The 18614-nt window shown below is 46.3% G+C and overlaps 1 protein-coding gene across 1 annotated transcript in view; it reads right to left on the bottom strand.

Annotated features, from left to right (window-relative positions):
- Positions 1-18614, bottom strand: part of ZNRF3 (zinc and ring finger 3) — a 153809-nt gene that overhangs the window by 53014 nt on the left and 82181 nt on the right. The window contains exon 2 of the mRNA XM_039225614.1: positions 7641-7766. Coding sequence (XP_039081545.1) covers positions 7641-7766 — 126 coding nt within the window. The remainder of the gene's footprint in view (positions 1-7640; positions 7767-18614) is intronic.

Raw genomic sequence — 18614 nt, 5'->3', positions numbered from 1 at the left:
AAGCTACCATGAACCGGTCATTATACTGGAGGGCGGTGGGGCAGGGAAGGGAATGAGGGAGGAGGAAGTGGAATTTAAGTCTTCTTAGGGAGATAAAACTTGCCCATTATGATAAGACAGGTGTCTCGTCTGGGACACTACGGACATGCGGGGCCAGAGGATTCCTTGTCATGGGGGCGGGGGCTGCCCTGTGTATCGCAGGCTGTTGAGGAGCACCCTTGGCTTCTACCCACTATGTGTCATTAGCACCCCCAACCCCTACCCTCAACCCATCCTCGGTGTTTTTTGTCCGAAGACCAAATACGTCTCAGGGTCAGATGTTCCCAAGGGCTGGGGAGGGAGGCCTCGTCTCCAGTCGAGAACCGCTCTGCTGAGGACTCAGATGACAGGCTCTGAGAAGGTCCGGCTCACCTAAGTGTCCTCAAGCACAGGGCGCTCCCAGGGATGCGCCCACAACACACGGTGGCCATAGTGCCCCACACGCACTATGTGCAAGGGAGCGGCTGCCTCTGAGACCCGCTCACCCTGCCGCCTTCTCCCCTTTCCCACAGCAAGTCAGACGGAGGATTTCGGCGCCACCATCCGCTGAAATTTCCGCTGGAGATGGAAATCTCATGCTCAAGAGTGCTAAGCTGGGCTTGGCCTAGGACCATGGCACGCGGGCACCCGAGGAAATGCACGCCTGCGACCAAACACCCAAATGAGAAGGCACGCTGAAGGACAAGCCCCCCTCGCCCTCCACACCTATAGGCCCTTAAAGAGGATCTGCAGTCAGGCCCAACTTCCCACATGTTTTTGCCTTAAGCAAGGGCCTATCTAGTTAAGCCCTGTCATTGAAGCCCAAGGCTGAAGGTTCTAGCCCACCGCAAGCCTCCAAAGGTATTAAGATCTTTTTTACTTACTTTTCATGGGAATCCATTTTTCAGTTACTTGTTATTAAATATGGGAAACAGCAACCTGTTGGTTTTACTCAAATTACTTAAACTCTAGAATCAACACTCTTCAAAATCATCTCGTGACAACACATTCACCTCTAGTTCCTGCTCATTGTTGCTAACTTTCTAACAGGGCTTTTCCCTCAGCCAAGCTCTAGGAGATTATCTTAGAGTGGGGGCCTCATGCTAGCTCAGTGCACTCAAATCTCAGGTCTCCTTTTGCATTCTTGAAAATGAGGAATCCCAAAGAACTTGTGTTTCTGTGGGTTACAGCTATTGATATTTACCATATTAGGAATTAAAACTGAGAAATATATATATTTTTAATGTTTTTATTTATTTTTGACAGAGTGCTGGTGGGGGAAGGGCAGAGAAAGGGAGACACAGAATCTGATTAAGGCTCCATGCTGATAGCAGAGAGCTGGACGCGGGGCTCAAACTACAAACCGCGAGATTGTGACCTGTGCCAAAGTCAAACGCTTAACTGACTGAGCCACCCAAGCACCTCTATCTATCTATCTATCTATCTATCTATCTATCTATCTATCTATCTTTAAGTAAACTCTATACCCAATGTGGGACTCCAACTCACCACCCTGAGATCAAGAGTCACATGCTCTACTGAGCCAGCCAGGCACCCCAAAACTGAGAAATCCTTAAAACACAGAATATATGAGCACATATCCCATTAGCTGACAGAACAATCAAGTCAATACACAAAATGAGGCCTCTGCAGAAGCCTACCATACGCCTGTGAGGGAATGAGTGATTCGGCAAGTGACAGCATTATTATGAAACAGCTCTGGTCTTGTGGGACCACCTGTGGGAATCCCTCAAGGAACCCTGACCTCAGGGTGAGAACTGCTGGGCTAGAGTAACACCTATACTATGATTTTACCAGCTTTGACTTTTACCAGAGAACCCAGAGAGACAATGCCCAGGAAAGACAAGCCCCAGTTCGGAGAGGCTTGGCCAAACAAAACCCATTCATCATCATGAATTCTCTGTTTTATGAGTTGCTCTTTGAAAGAGAAGTAAGAGGGGAGCTCGGGTGGCTCAGTCGGTTAAGTGTCTGTCTTGATTTTGGCTCAGATCATGATCTCATGGTTGTGAGATCGAGCCCCATGTAGGGCTCTGTGCTGAGGGCAGAGCCTGCTTGCGGTACTTTGCCTCTTTCCCAACCTCTCCCTTATTTGTACTCACTCTCTCTTTCTCAAAAATAAATATAAATTTTAAAAAAAGAAAAAGAAAGAAGGATAAGTAAGAAATTTTCCTAGGCAGAGCCAATGTACAAAAAGGAGGATTTGGTCTCTGTCCTCATTGCTCCTGGATCCTCTATAACAGGCCTCAGTGATGCACGGTTCGCTATTCCCCCAGGACCCAGCAGAAGTGGCCATCAGTCACGGTGGGACTATGCTCCATCATGTCAGGAATGAAATGCTTCCTTTTTCTATACAAACTGGCAGCTGGCTGGGGAAATGTAAAGGCAAACATGAGGTGTCCTCAGCAATGTCACTGGCTTGAATCTCACCAAAGCATTTATGAGACCTGATGTTTGGTAACCACTTACTTCCCAGAAACACCCATCAGCGAAGAGGGACCTGATCCTTCCCTCACCAACCAGCCTAGGGGATAAAGACTAAACTCCTTAACCTGAAGGCCTCTTCCTTCCCCAGCAACTTTCAATGCCCCCTGACCAACTTCTTTGCTTCCTTTCCTTCCGCCTTGTTCCTGGAGATTATTCCCCCATCTCTCCCTGTCTCCCACAGCCCCCCTCTGTCAAACCCATCTGACACTTCCAGCCCCAGAGACTCGCTTCTCCTCCTCATTTCTATCCATACCAGGGACTGGCTCTCAGCTCAGGGCAAGAAGAACGAACTCTTCATAGCACACGTGGACCAGAGAAGTCCCTTCCAACTGGTGCTTCTCTGAATGACTCAGGATAAATTGAGGACATCACCTACTGGCTGACGGTCCCATACAGGGCTTGGTGACTACAGGGGGCTGCTTAGGGATGGTAGCCAGCTGTCTTCTGGAGAGCACTTCATCCTCCCAGGCCCCACACATGGCTGCGCAGGAAGCTAAGGATTTGTTCTGTGAGTTCCCAGCCCCGGATCACAGCCGACCAGACTAAAAGTGGCCATCTGATCCAAGATGGGCCAACAAATCCTTTTCGTGAAATCCTGCAGGCTTGAAACCAAGACAGTGTCAGACCCAGGGATGTCGGGCGGCTATGTCTCCTACCAAGCAGGTAGAGAGAGAGTGAGAGAGACGAATAAAAGCAGATATATACAGAAGCCTTGGGGAGGGACCCCTGGCACTAAGCCCAGAGTTGGCTCTTCTAGAAGAGCAGCAGCTACCCAGGAGCCTCGAGAGCAAATCCCCTTTTGGCTAAACTCCGCTCAAGCTAGGTCTCTGCTAAGTGGAACCAACAGTCCCAACTAGGCCAGTGGCTACTGAAAAGCACCGATTTTTATCTACAAATTGGTGAAGACAAAAGCAGGCAAGGGGGGGAAACTGACAGAGGTGAGGCAGGAGAACAGCCTTTATCTCAGATCTCAGGTCAGCTACTTTGGGAGCCGTTTGATCTTAGGTTATGTAGAGAATGTCTCTGGGACTTGATTTTCTCATGGTAAAACGGGAATCTGGACACGATCTCAGAGCCAGTCCGAAAATGAAAGATGCTGCAGAGAAAGCACTTAGCGCTGAGCGAGCACCCAACACATTATGGCTGCTGTTATGTTCTCCTCAGGCACGGACCACGAGCCAGGCTCTGTGTTAAGTTCTCCACAAACACCGCACATGACAGTGACAAACGCAATGACAAAGGCAGCAGGAGGCCTAAGCCTAAGGACCCCAGAACTGAAGTGATCTTTCTGAGGTTGCTCTCCCAGTGCTCGGTCTCTGACCCCAAAACTCCCTGCCTTTCTTGTCTCTTTATTCATTTCCTCACACCATCCTTCCGAGTAGCAGAAAGAGCTGGTCCATGCCTACTGACTGTCTTGTCTTCCAAAACCCTCCCTAAGGGTCCACCTCAACGTGGCATGAGGGGGAGGAGAGGTTTATTCTGCCTCCATTTATGGAATCCGGGCCAGGCGGGCTTTGTTAGGAACTCCACCACATCCTCTGGGTTCTTGCCATGAGACCCTCAGTTACGTGGATGCGTCATAGGAACTGAAGCTAGTAAGGTCAACCTTGAAAGTTCTTGCCCATCCCAGAAGATGCTTAATAAACACTGTCTGAATTGAAGGGTTAAAACGCCCATGGGATGAGCATAGATTCCTGCACTGTGGGGATGTTCAAGACCCGTACTTTTAGTAGCAAGCTGCTCAGAAATGTCCATTTTATTCTATTTTTAAAAACCAAGTCTGGCCTTCAATGCTGCAAAGAGAATCTCCCTGAACTAGAATATCAAGGGAAGAGATTTTAAATGACACAGAAAGCTCAAAATATTAGAAGAGTAAGGAGCCTCTTAACATGGAGTGAAAGAGAAAGGCCCAGAAAGCCTTTCTGTTCTGGGCCTGGTATGATGCAGGGCCTGGCCCGGTGCCCCGGCTGGCTATATCCCTGTGGGGGGCTCCCTCTCACCCCAACTCTGCCTCCCTAGCTGATCCCACTATCTGCCCTGCCTCCTGCAGAATCGAAAGGATTATAAGGAGGGGATCATAAATCATTTTTCTCTCATGAGTTTATAGTGTTCCCTTCTGAGGAGTTCAAAAGCATTCAGTAATAAACCAAGGTGATGAGTTTATGTCTTTTGCTTTTAAAATGAAACTTTATTTGAACTCCTGGAGAGGCATTTACAGGTTTTTAATTTAGGACATTCCTCTCTTGTTTCAACATTTTGCCCCATGGCATTTTCTGTGGGCGGGGAGGTGATGAGAGTGGGGGGTGGGGGAGGGAGAGGGGTCTGCGACTGGCCCTCCTCTGTTCTCCCACAGGCCTTTCCGCGCGCCTGACAGAGTCCTCCCTTCTATGGTTTTCAGCAAGTCTCAACATCTATATGGAGGAGTCCCTCCTCCCACCCCCACGTTGACTTGGCTGTAATCTCTTCCTTTTGTGCTTCTCTCCACTGCCCACTGCCTTCTTGCCACAGCCACTGAGAGCAAAGAAGTGAGAGAAAAGCAGGCTATCTGCAGGAGACAGGGCTGCCTGTGAGGATCACTTTGCTTTTCTTTACCCTAGTCTCTTGCTACTGCCCTTGGGGGCTAAAAATAAAAATAAAAGGCGCAGTTAGCAAAGTTAATAAAATTGAAGCTGAGAACAACTACACTTTAAAATGAGAAATGAAAATGGACGCCAGGGTGGCTCAGTCAGTTAAGCATCTGGCTTAGGCTCAGGTCATGATCTCACAGTTTGTGGGTTTGAGTCCCGCACTGGGCTCTCTGTGTGACAGCTCAGAGCCTGGAGCCTGCTTTGGATTCTGTGTCTCCCTCTCTCTCTGCCCCTCCCCTGCTCCCGTTCTGCCTCTCTCCTTCTCAAAAATAAATAAACATTAAAAAAAATTTTTTTAATGAGAAATGAAAAGAGAGAGGAAGGAAGGTAGAAAGGAAAAAAGCAAAGAGGGAAAGAGAGAGAGATGGATGAGTCATCACACCTCCTGTACAGTCCCAGTGTCTAAACAAATGTGAAACTGTCTTGCTTTGTCTGGCCCAGGCATTTTTGCTAATGATTTTATTCAGGTGTTAAGCCAAATTTCGGGAACTAACCACGTGTAAATACTGCCTGGCCACCGCACAGCCTTTCCAAGCAGAGACACGGCGGGGGAAGGGGGGCTGTTGCTTGCAAGCAGGTAGAACCACACACTTAGCTTCAGGGCCCCCGCATTCAATAAATATTTGGTGAATGAATAAACCCAAGAAGTACTTAATGATTCAATATATGTCTAGGGTTTTTATTCCCCCTGGCTTCACAGGCCAGCAGGCCAAACCATACAAACCTCTTCAAGTAAAACCACTACATGGCTGTTCTAGGTGGCGAAGGTAACAAGCGGGTTCTCCAAGTGACTTCGACAGCACTGAGCCATTGAAGGACAATGTGGGGGTCCCCAGGACCCTTGTTCCACCCCACGTGTAGACACAACAGATGCAAAGGTAGAGCTCCACTGAGCTGGAGTAAAACAAATCAAGTCAAGCTGCCGCAAAGCAGCAGCGTAAGTATAGGAGAAAATATTATAGGAGGAGTGTTCTGCCCACAAGGGAAGCAGTGTTCCCAACCTTTGGATGCAGCTGGCATCTCTCCTAGGAAAACACTACAGTATTTTCAAAGGGGCCGCAGCTCTCCTAGCATCATTAAGCAGCTCTGAAATGATGAAGTATCAGGGCCTGGGTCACCTAAAACACCTTGATTTGACTTCATGAACTGTAAACCAGACGGGTAATAATTCCTGGGTTGTCCCCCCCGCCCCCCACCCTTACAAAAGGGCAGGAGAACTCAACAAGTGCTCAGAAGCTATTCAGAAGATGAGAGGGGCAGGAAAATCCTAGCTTAGACTCCTAATGGTCTCCTGGACTGAAAGCCTTTTAGGAGACACTGGCTGGGACATCTTCGAATGGGGGGGAAAGGCTCTCCCTCAAACACCCTGCATCAAAGCCATCCTGCCTGAGTCCTTGAGAGGTAAGGAATCAGGACTATTCCCCCCCCCCCCCCCCCCCTCCTTCCCCCTCTTTCTCCCCTTTTTTCCTTTTCTTCCTCTTCTTTTTTTATAAAACATACCCAGGCAATAACACTGTCCTTAGGAGATACCGCCTTTCCTCCAGCTAAAATCCTAATTTCTAATAACTTTCTTCAAACCTTTCCCTTTAACAAAGTGATCCGGTTTAAAACAGATGGTCATTTGTCAGATTTTAAGATCGTTGATGGACAGTTTTCCACGATAAATTTCTATCTTAACACTACAGCCAGAGATAATGCTGACCTTCTTGGCTAACGAGTCTCTTGTGTCGTGCTTCTAAATGGGGCGGTAGCAGCCAATGGCAGCAAACATTTTTTGAAAGCTTCCTCTGCTGGCTGTTTGTATCTCATCTCACCCCCTAACCGTCCGATGAGGTAAGTTCTAATATAGGACCATAATTGCTGTCTGCCATTCCGAAACCAAAAAAGCTCTAAAACCCAGGAGTTTTTCCAGAACTTACTTGGCAGCAAAACTTAATGGACCCGAACTCATTTAGAGGCAAAGCTGCCCTGAACTAACAGGAGATTTTAGTTATGTCACTTAATGTGAATATCCATACAGTTTGCCACACAAATACGAAGGTGTTTAATTACGAAGAACTGCCCCAGATCTCCTGGGGGTTACTTAATATAAAACATGTACAGCCTTCATACCTTTCTAAATTCTCCAAATCTCAGACTTCTGATACCTCTGTCCCCAAGGGTATAAGGTACTGTGAACCTCTAATATGAACCCATTACACAGATAAGAAGCTGAGGCTCCTGGAGGGGAAGAGACTTGCTTAAAGTCACAGAGTGGACAAGAGGGGGAGCCAACTCTGAGGCTGGTGAGCTCCGTCAGAGCCCAAGCTTGGAAACACCACGGTGGGCTGCCACAGGGCTTGTGTTAGTCTTCACCCCACACGGTTCGGCTGGGAGAGAGGGCTGTGCCGGGATGGCTCTTCTCTGTAAGCAGTTAGGCGAGGAACTGATGAAATGGGAGAGCAGAGAACACCGTAGGAACCAGAGTGATTCAGAGGGCCTGGTGCTTACCTTGCCCAGGACAGTGAGGCATGGTTTTGGGTCCAATTCTGGCTGTTCGAGCTTCACTACTCCTACCCAGCCGTATTCATACAAGTCCTCTTCATCATTGTTATTACATAGGCCCAGGGGGTGCATCTAGAAAGCAAAATAGAAAGAAAGCTTCAATATACAGGCCACAGACGTGCTTGACTCACACTGTAAATGTCTCAGACTCAATAGTTGAAAGTAACCTCAACTCTTAAAAGGGGGTGGGGGAGGGTGTTGATTTTATGGATGATTTCTCACCGCTATTTTTTTTTTTTAAGTGTATGTATTTATTCAAGTAATCTTTACACCCAATTGGGGCATGAATCCATGACCCCGAAATCACGAGTCACATGTTCCTTGGCCTGAGCCAGCCAGGCGCCCCACTCTCTTGCTGCTTTGTAAGCGGTGGTTACCCAAGGTGGACACCACCCGATGGAATGCAGGGAAAGGAATATAGCGTAACTCCCCTATAAATACCAATCTAAATTCCTGTGAAATATCATAACATTAAGTAGCAATTACAGATGAGATTAGCTAAGTTAATATCTTTGTCTATTTGGCTTCTAGACCTTAACAACACATCTACTTCAAGTTCTGCAGGACCTGGAAACATATTCAGGGGTTTATGGAAAGATCACTAGACATGAATCACCAGTATAAGTAACAAGCTGGGTTTTTAAACAATTTTTTAATGTTTTTATTTATTTCTGAGAGAGAGAGACAGCGTGAGCAGGGGAGGGTCAGAGAGAGAGGGAGACACAGAATCTGAAACAGGCTCCAGGCTCCGAGCTAGCTGTCAGCACAGAGCCCAACGCGGGGCTCAAACCCACGAACCGTGAGATCATGACCTGAGCTGAAGTCGGACAGTTAACTGACTGAGCCACCCAGGCACCCCTAACAAGCTGTTTAAAAGGCTACCGGGAAAGAGATGAAATCCTTTGAGAATTTCTTCAAAGCAGGCAAAGCAGAAAATCAAAGGTAGGAAGAGGAGCATCATCACATTTTCTCTAGCTAAAGTGCAGTCAGTGGGAGTCTAAACACAGAACGATCCTAAAGTTTGTGCTCATGGTTATATTACTGAGTCTCATTAGGCTCTGGGATCCCCAGTAACAATCTGAGAGGAGGAAACCCTCATGGATAAACTAACTTATCAAGAAATTAATGAATCCAGCACAGTGCTAAATTCTTTAAGTAAGAGAAAGAAATGTGTCTTCAGATTTGTGGCACGTTAGAAACACAAGAGACCCAAGAATCCAGTATGGTGGACAGAATGATATCCTCCAAAGCTGCCCCCCAAAAGCTGGAAAAGACAAGAAACAGATTCTCCCAAGAGCCTTTGGGAGGAATGTCACGGACACATCCATTTTTGACTTCTGACCTTCGGAACTAAAGGGAATACATTTGTGTTGCTTTAAGCCACTAAGTTTATAGTCAGTTGTTATAGCAGCAAATAGAAAACTAAAACACTCTCTTTACCCCACCCCCACTCGTTTTATAGCTGAGAAGTACAAGGTAAGGAGCTTTTCCAAGACAAGAGAGCCAGCAAGTGGCTGTACCCACGGGTGACCTAGCCCTCAGATTTATAGCCTGGTGACTTCCCAATCTACTTGCTTAGCAATACTGTCCCTTCCTCCAAGAGCTAATCATCTGACTAGGGGAAAAACACGAAGTGATAAAATCTTTAGGGGAAAATGTTGCCAGTTCTAAATTCTGTGGTGGTAGAGTTGCAACATGAATGCAGTGTGGGCAGCAAGAGTTGCTGGAATGCTCCGGGGAAGCCCCGTGCACACCATGCCGCTGAGCTGATAGCTAAGCTTCAAGGGAGAGTCAGATGGGTCAAGGAAAATCGGAAAACGGAGAGAGAGCAGCCAGTTGTTCCAAGCCTGGGAGGAGGAGCTAAAGGCTCCAGGGGGAAGAGGAACAAGACCGGTCTGATGAGTCTGAAGGGCCATGGTCTACACTGAGGAGGAAAGAGACACGCTCAAAAACTGCAAAGGTGTTTGGACACCGAGACAATACCCCAGGTTCCTTGGACGTTAGAGTGGCACACTGAAAATGGTTTCTTCTAGAAGTGGTGTGCCCGGCCTCAGGTGGCATCAGTAGTGGAGGAGTGAAGGGTGCAGCCCAGAGACAAGAGAATCTTGGCAATTCAATGGAGCGACAGATGGGGGTTTCACAAGCCCATAAGGTGAGTGAGCACAGGGTGCTACAAGGGGGTGGCCAGCAGCTTTCTCTCTAGTGGGTGAGGACTGACCCATCCCCTGGGAATTGCAACACATGAGACAGACAGCCTCAGGACAGCCAATTTTTGCATGAGTCCTCTGGCTGGAAGATCACGCCCGAAGGACGTAAGAAGATTCCATGAAGAGCCCAGCCCATTCTGACATGTTTGCTAGTTATTAAAGGATGAACGGCCTGAAGTGAAGACCTCTGATGGGAGAGAGAGGACGGGTGAGGGTGCTAAAGCCAACCAGGCCAACAGCCTGTCACTTCCGCCACCACGAAAGGGCTCCCAGCCCGGCTCAAGTCAGCTTCCTGAAATCCCAGGCCAAAACCTGGCAAAGGCAACAGCACCACTGACCCTTTTCCACAGTATTCCAGGGCATTTTTAACCTGGCCACACGACTTGGAGGTTTCCAGATGGAGAGGTGCTCTCTGTTACTTACACATGAATGGGGTTTGGCCAATGATGAAGAGCTACACCGCGGGGGCAGAGGTATCATGCACATCTAAGACCTTGTATCTACGATTCCACTGCTAGGAAATGTCCAGAATAGGCACATCCATAGAAATGGAAAGCAAGTTTGTGGTTGCTGGGGCTGATGGAGGGAGAAGTGGGGAGTGACTGCTTAATGGGTCCAGGGTTTCCTTTTGGGGTCATGAAAATGTTCTAGAATCAGAAGATGGTGATGGATGCACCACACTGTGAATGTACTAAGTGCCTCTCAACTGTACACTTTAAAATGGCTTAAATGGTGAATTTTATATAATTTTTTCCAACAATAAAATGGTTAAAAAAATTTTTTTAATGTTTATTTTTGAGACACAGAGAGAGACAGAGTGTGAGTGAGGTAGGGGTAGAGAGAGAGGAAGACACAGAATCCAAAGCAGGCTCCAGGCTCTGAGCTGTCAGCACAGAACCCAAGGTGGGGCTCGAACCCAGGAACTGGGAGATCATGACTGGAGCGGAAGTTGGACACTTAACTGAATGAGCCACTCAGGCGCCCCAACGATAAAAAAGTTTCAAGAAGAAGTCTCAAGAGTTTACTCAGCAATGACTGCCCTCAGCTAACATGGGATCCACAGTGGAGGACAATGTGGTTTCCACCCTTACAGAGTCGAAGCCCTTCTGGAAACCACGTCCTGCAGAACACTAGCCCCAAGACATTAAAAACAGGTTCTTGTGCAAGTAACTAACACTGAGAAACACTCCATGGGGAGTCAGGATTTACTTTTGGAAATTAAAGCTCTGCAGAGGTCTAAGGTTTGAAAAACAAAAGGTGTGGGTTTTTTTTTTTTTCAAGTTTATTTTTTATTTTGAGAGAAAGAGAGCAGAGAGAGAGGAAGAGAGGGAGAATCCCAAGCAGACTCCACACGATTGGCACAGAGCCCGATGTGGGGCTCGAACTCACAAACTGTGAGATCATGACCTGAGCTGAAATCAAGAGTTGGACCCTTAACTCACTGAGGTACCCAGGAGCCCTTGAAAAATAAAAGGTTTTTAACCTCTGCAAAACCCAGCACTTCCCACCCTTTGATTATAAGCCAATTTTGTGTGTATACTCCTATCACACTGTTTCACAGGGCACATTTTGAGAAATGCTAAGTTAGGAAGAACACATACACGCATCAGAGAAGAAACGTAAAGTCAACGTGAGTCAAGGCAAATCTAACTAAATGTCCTCACCCACAATACAGAGTAGGGGGTATGGTGGAAAGAGCGGAGGGACGGTCAGGGGCACCTAGGGAGAAGAGGAAGAGGAGGAAGACCAGGAACGGGAACAGCAGAAGTAGGGGATGGTCAAGCTTGGACCTCTGCAGCCATGGTGAGGCTGGAGCAGCCATGACCAGACGGCTGTGCTGTGGAGAAGAACACATAGACACAGGAGAGGCATGTCAAGAGTGCGTCCGCAGGCATGCAGAAATCTGAACTATGTAAGCCTCAAACACACCCACTGGTCTGGGTCCCCTGGAGGCTGTCAAGCCCTGCGCTCTGGGCCGCACGTCATGCCAGGCACTCTCTCCCTCCTCTGCAGTCACACCCTCCCGTCTTCCTCTAAGATGCCCCAATCGAATCTTCCAATGACATTGCGGGGAACTGTTAGCTCCAAATGGCAGCCCTGTCGAGGGTGTTGACTTCTGAACATGGATCAAAGGCTCAAAAACCAAAAGGAATTTTTCTAAAGCACCAGTGGGCACAATCCGTTGGCGTGGGTTGTTTATTTCCCCATGGAAGTAAAGAGGCCACTAAAATCCCATCTCAGAAGATTGAAAACCTACTTCATCGATTCTGCCACCTTCCCAGCTCCACCTTCTGTGTCTTCTCTCCTGAGTTCCTTATTCGAGTTTACACTTTCAGGTGCCCAAGCACTGGGCCTCTGAATTCAACCTGAGCTGTGTCTCCTGTGTAACTGGCCTCTCTGCCCCATCTGCTAAATATTGTATGATTCAGGTCTCTGTCAGATCATCCCTGATGACAATATCAGCTTCTGGAAATGCCTGCCACCCCAGGCCTCCAACCACTTACATCCTAGGGCTCTCTGTTCCCAAGGGCTCCAAGTTATAAGCTCAGCAGAATGTTTCAGAGAGAAGCACAAGTAGCTGTAACATGAAAACATTCATCTGTGAATTGACCTATCTCAAAGGGTGGAATATTCTAGGCAAAGGCATAAAATGCAAACAAGTATGCCAAGTCTGGCGAAAGCAAAGGAGAGGGTTTTCTCATAAGTATTTACATTTACTATGCTGCTATGTTAATGCATTTTATCTTATTTAATCCTTACAACAACCGCTTGCTAATTGTTAGAATATCAGATGATACACTGACCAGACATGGTAAGTAAGCTGCAAACTAAAATGCATTTCAGCAGCTGATGCAGAATATAATGGAGCCCATAAAAGCCATATTGGTCAATAACAGGATTCCACTCAAAGCCAATGGCAAACAATCTAGTGAAAGATTAAAGAAGAAACATACAAGAGAGCTTCCGCAGAGAATGATCAAAGAATTATGACAGAACTTTGTAAAAAAGTAAGGGAGTTCTCTAATATTTTTGGAATTACTTTTGATAATCCTGTTGCTGAAGTCAAACATAGGAGAAAGATGCCACATTCATACATTCATACAATTTTGCTGAAAATATCCCAACACGGCCCATATGGGATTCCCTGTTTATGCCCAGAAATCAATACATAGCAACAATTATAATTTAACTTGTTACGTTAAAAAAAAAACATTATTTTCCATTTCATTTTTCAAGATAAAGCCCCAAACATTTTCTTTCCACTATTTACTAAGAAATATTAGACCATAATCTAAAAAGATTCCTCTAAGTCCTATATTAGAGTCCAATCATCTACAGAGAATGAGGGCCTCCTATGTATGAAATACACATATTCTCCTGAAGACTCAGACAGACGCTGCCTCCACACTGTCGCTCCAGACAGCCGCCACATAAAAACCAGGCGTGTTAATTCATACTTGTTGACGCCAGCCAGTGGCATACAGGCAGTGACTACACATAAAGCCTGTGTGCCCTTCTGACCACTAATCATTCAGAATTAATCTTAGGATACTTCAGTGAATGATGCTTGAGCATGTCAACTTTGAACCTAATGTGACATGTGAGCATTTAAAAATTACAGGCATTTCTGAGTTTCTTTTCTGAAAATGTCTGAGTGTGTGGGGTTTACCTGAATGGGTGCTTGACATTTTCTGCCTTAATATTTTTAAGAAGGTTAAGAATGGCTGATTTGTGTGTAAGAACTCAGGGACATCAGAAAGAAAGACTTGCTAATAAAAACATAAAGAAGAAAATCAAATGGACTGGGGGAAACCCAGAGCGGAACTGGACCGACACCCCACTGGGCAAAGAACACCGCAGAAAGGGGAAGCCGGCCTGGAACTAGACAGGAGACCGGCAAAGTTCCTGGGATGGATTCACAGAAGAGCAGTGCAAATAACCAACCAGCTACAATTAAAGTATAAGAATCTAAAAGAAAACATGTCCTGTGGTGTAATTTTGGCCTCGTGCTATCAGAACATAATTTGGGGATGCTCAATGTCCTTGCTTAGCTCAGTGGAAAGAAAATGCCCAGTTAATCCTTTACGTGAGGTGGGACATTATTATGAACGTGCCATCATTACGGCTCTTGCTCTTCTTACTCCTGATTTTGTTTCAAGCGGTGTTTGGGGATGGAAAGAATGAGAGCTTTGGAATCAGGCAAGCTTATGTTTAAACCTCACTCCTGCCTCTTAAGAGGCACATCAACTTGGACAGATGACTCCATTTCTATAAACCTCGATTTTCGCATCTGTAAAACGGGGACAGTTTTGTCTGCCCTAACAGGGTGCTATAAGGATTAAAGGAGATAAAACATATAACTTTTGTAACACAGTAGATGCTCTCTCAGTGGAAAAGCCTTCTCTGTCTTCACTTCCTCTAGACTGGTCTTGTTTGCTTGCGCTTTATGCCTTTGCCTAGAATACTCTGTCCTTCAAGAGGAGCTTCAATGCCACCCCTTCTATGGAGCTTTCTTGAATGCACCAATACAGATAATTGCTTCTACCCTCCACGTTGCCAAATGCTTCGTTTGGTGCTTACCACAGTTCTTTCAGCCTTCTCTGTAAGACAGGCATCTCCTTCTAGAAGGAGCACCTTACAGGGGTCATCCCCTTTCATCCCACCCAGAGCATTGCACTCAATAGGTGCTCAATAAATGACTACTGCCAGAACAGCGTTTGGCTGGAGGTAGGCCTGACGCCATGCCTCATGCTTTGTTTTTGATAAGCCACTTGGGTCTCTGCTCAGCTAAGTGAGGGACCAGGGCAGGCAGGCAGGTTGGAGTTTAATCAAAAGCTGCATGTACTTCAAACAACCTGGCTCTTACAGTCACTAATTACCAAGTCACCAAAGACATCCTCGGGACAAAAAAGATTTATGGGCAACGGCACAGGAGCAAAGGCTGTTCCTTCTCGGTTCTGCCATGGGACCACAGCACCCAAGCATGCAGAGGAGGCCAATGCTTTCTGTACACAGAGAACACAACACTGCTGCCCTTAACTCAGGAAGGAGCACGACAGCACTTTAGAAAGGCAGTTGGGGGGGGAGGACGTGCCCCCCTAAAAAGCAAAACTTTATATTTTCCCAACTGCATCTGATTTCAGAAGCTGCCGTCAGCTCCAACAAAACAAGAGAATACACCAAGGACCAGCCAGGCATGGGGTCCCGGACACAGGGGACCCAACAAAGAGGAGAAATAGAGAATGGCGTCCCCACGATCATGGCCATAACCAGTCGGCTGGGTGACCAGGCAAGATGGGACCAGTTGCAGAAGAGCCTCCTTCCCCGATCCAAAGAAAACAACAACCTGAATCATTACCCAATGGCCTTGACAGTACCAATAAGAGTTATTCAGTTCTGAATAAGAAAATATAAAATGATAATCAGGGGCATCTGGGTGGCTCAGTCAGTTGAGCATCTGACTTGGGGTCAGGTCATGATCTCACGGTTTGTGAGTTTGAGCCCCATGTCGGGCTCTGTGCAAAGAGCTCAGAGCATGGATCCTGCTTCGGATTCTGTGTCTCCCTCTCTCTGCCCCTCCCAGCTCTCACTCTGTGTCTCTCTCTCTCTCTCTCTCAAAAATAAACATTAAAAAGAGAGAGAGAAGTGATAATCTTATAGCAAATTCAAGTAATGGGGCAGCATGGGACAATTATTAACTCCAGAAAAAATATTTAAAAGTTATATCAGAATTGTAAACCAAAAGCATGTAAACCATAAGCAGGGTATGGCCTACATGGCCTGGCTGAAAAGAGTGATAGCCATAATAGTATAAACCCTGATCTAAACAATAACTCTGATACAGCTACCCTGGAAAACTGTAGACATGTGATGAGGGGAAGGGGGCAGAGGGAGAGAAGGGAGGCGGGGGAAAAAGAGAACAAAATCTTCACTTTCCATAGCAGGAAGTAAAAAAAAAAAAAGTTCAATGGACTAAAAGTATGAAATAGAAGTTATAAGCATGTTATTCACAGAAATTTAGATATATTCACAGAGATGAATAACAGAAGAAAACACTAAATAATTTTAAATAGTTGCCCCTGGGAACAGCAATCAGGGATAGCAAAGGGTAAACCAGAAGAATGCTTTTTTTTTTTTTTAATGTTTATCCATTTATTTGAGAGAGAAAGAACGTGAGTGTGAGTGGTGGCGGGGGAGGGCAAAGACAGAAGAGAGAGAATCCCAAGCAGGCTCCATACCAGCAGTGCAGAGCCTGACTTAGGGCTCAATCTCATGAACCGTGAGATCATGACCTGAGCTAAAATCAGGAGTCGGACGCTTAATCCACTGGGCCACTCAGACGCCCCTGAATGCTCTTTTTTATTATAAGCCATGAATTAAATCATTGCCTTTTTAATAAACATTATACATGTTTTATTTTGATTAAAAACCTTATGCACCGCTGGACAGGAGTCCCTTCCTCCATGTGTTCCAGCAGATTCTGTGGGTCCTGCGGGGAAGCATTATGTTCCGCCAAAGAAAGACCCCGGAGGCATCTCTCCTACAGAGAGTGTGGGCACTTGGAGGGAGACTGTCTAGAGGGTCTGCTCTGGGAGCCATCCAGGGCCTGGGCTGGGGATGGCTGGGAACACGGCACAGGGCGGACTCAGGGAGATGGAGAAACAGCGGCCTTCACCACCCCCACAACCAAAAATAACTCCCAGGTGGCACCAGATGTGATGTGGGTTTGGGTGTTATAGAGATGGCAGACACAATCACCAGGGTGATTATTCTGAGAAGCCCCAATCTTCTCCCAGACACACAAAGACCTTCCAATGATCTCTGCAAGAGACCATGAATATCCTACTTGCATTCCCAAATACGGAGCTGCTGAAGTAAAATGACCATCGACGAGCAGTGCGTATACCTGACCATCATCGGTGCCGCGTATCAAACATTGGGTTTTATGCTGAAATATGAAGATGGATCTTCTTCAAATTTCTCCGAGCCCGACGAGGTTGACTATCACGGTGTCCCTGTTTCGTTAACGGACAAAGAATCTATGGGAACTTCAAAGCCAAAGGACTGTGCCAGGTAAGGTTAAATATCTGGAGGAACAGAACTGTGTTCCCTTGAGTACAGGACATCAAGCCAAGCTTTGAAACCAAGACCAGCTCTTTAAGAAGCTTTCAGTACAAAATCCTTGAGATATACTGGTGCACTTTCCACACGTCTGAAAGGACAAAACTGAAACCGTGGCTGGTGGTGCTCTTATCCTGGGTTACAATATCTCTATACTCCGCTCAAAGTTTAAAATAACTTCAAAAGTGCCGCCTGCTTCTAAGTGGGTTACTGTTACACAGGAGCAAAGCACTGAACTAATAGCAAGAGAGACATTTCACTCTGTAATATTATCTCATCAAAAAAAATTCCTGGGGATTTAAAAGGGAAACTTCCTTCCTTTTGTCCCTTTTGCCACTGCCGGCCAGGGTAGGGTGTCACTGTGCTACAGAGGGCTACCTGAAACAATGGCCTCTGGACCTTTTCTTGAAAGGTGTGGTGGCCAGAATCAAGACGTATAAGGTATGTGAAGAAATGGAAAAATGATAGCCCCACACGTTTTCCTCTTGAATCACAGGGATTTTTTTTTCTCTTCTATGTACAAAGAAAGAGACAACTCTTTGCTTTTTGAACAAACCCAGTTTAAACCTTTGTCTGCATCTAGAATCAAGAAGTACGTGAATATAGCTCCCTCTGAACCCCAATCCACCACCACCACTACCACCCCCCCGCCACACCGCCATGTGGTCATGGCAATGAGGACAGAAACCTGCTGCAGACACAGAAGGCTATTTCTGCTGTTTGCTGGAACTTCCAAACGAAGAGCTGCCTGGGGATTAAACCAGCACTTCTCGCGGTGCCTTGGTGGCTCAGTTGGTTAAGTGTTGGACTTTGGCTCAGGTCATGATCTCACAGTTCACGGGTTCAAACCCCATGTTGGGCTCTGCGCTGACAGCTCAGAGACTGGAGCCTGCTTCAGATTCTGTGACTCCCTCTCTCTCTGCCCCTCCCCAGCTCACACTCTGTCTCTCTCTCTCTCAAAATAAATTTAAAAAACATATAAAAAGATTTTTTAACCAGCACTTCTTTGCTGAGGCCTCTGGCTGTCAGAACACTAAGCTGGAGTCTCTTGCAGTGGGTGTCATTTTGTAGAGAAAAACCAATAACAGCCTCTACCCTATCACGCTCCGCTACACCCAAAGAATAACTGAGAAGCTGCTTGTAAGAGCCCGGGTAAAGCAACGTATCTCAAGGTCATGTATTTCAAGTCCACTTTCTCACTTAAATACTCCACATACCCTGGAATTTCACTCTGCCAGATAATTACGTTGAAACTTAGGTATGGCCCTGTGTACGTAACTCATGTCTTATTTTACAAACTCAGAACTTCCATTTCCAATTTCAGCTAATAAGGAGATGTTTCATTAGTTACATTTTTTAAAAAAGTATCCAACAGACCATAGAAAAGCATCTGAAAATGTTAAGCAAAAGATAATTCTACAATCATTCATTTTGTTTTGTTTTGATGTTTTTTCATTTTTTTAAAGTAATCTCTACACCCACTGTGGGGCTTGAACTCATGAGCCCCAAGATCAAGAGTCACATATTCTACCAACTGAGCCAGTCAGGCGCCCCTCTACATCTATTAACGTGACATGAGGTGACTCATATG

Source organism: Hyaena hyaena, unplaced genomic scaffold (genome assembly GCF_003009895.1).
Source record: "Hyaena hyaena isolate Hyena2069 unplaced genomic scaffold, ASM300989v1 scaffold_19, whole genome shotgun sequence".
Lineage (NCBI taxonomy): Eukaryota > Metazoa > Chordata > Mammalia > Carnivora > Hyaenidae > Hyaena > Hyaena hyaena.
The sequence above is the reverse complement of the archived record's forward strand: the minus strand, read 5'-3'. Positions and strand labels throughout refer to the sequence as shown.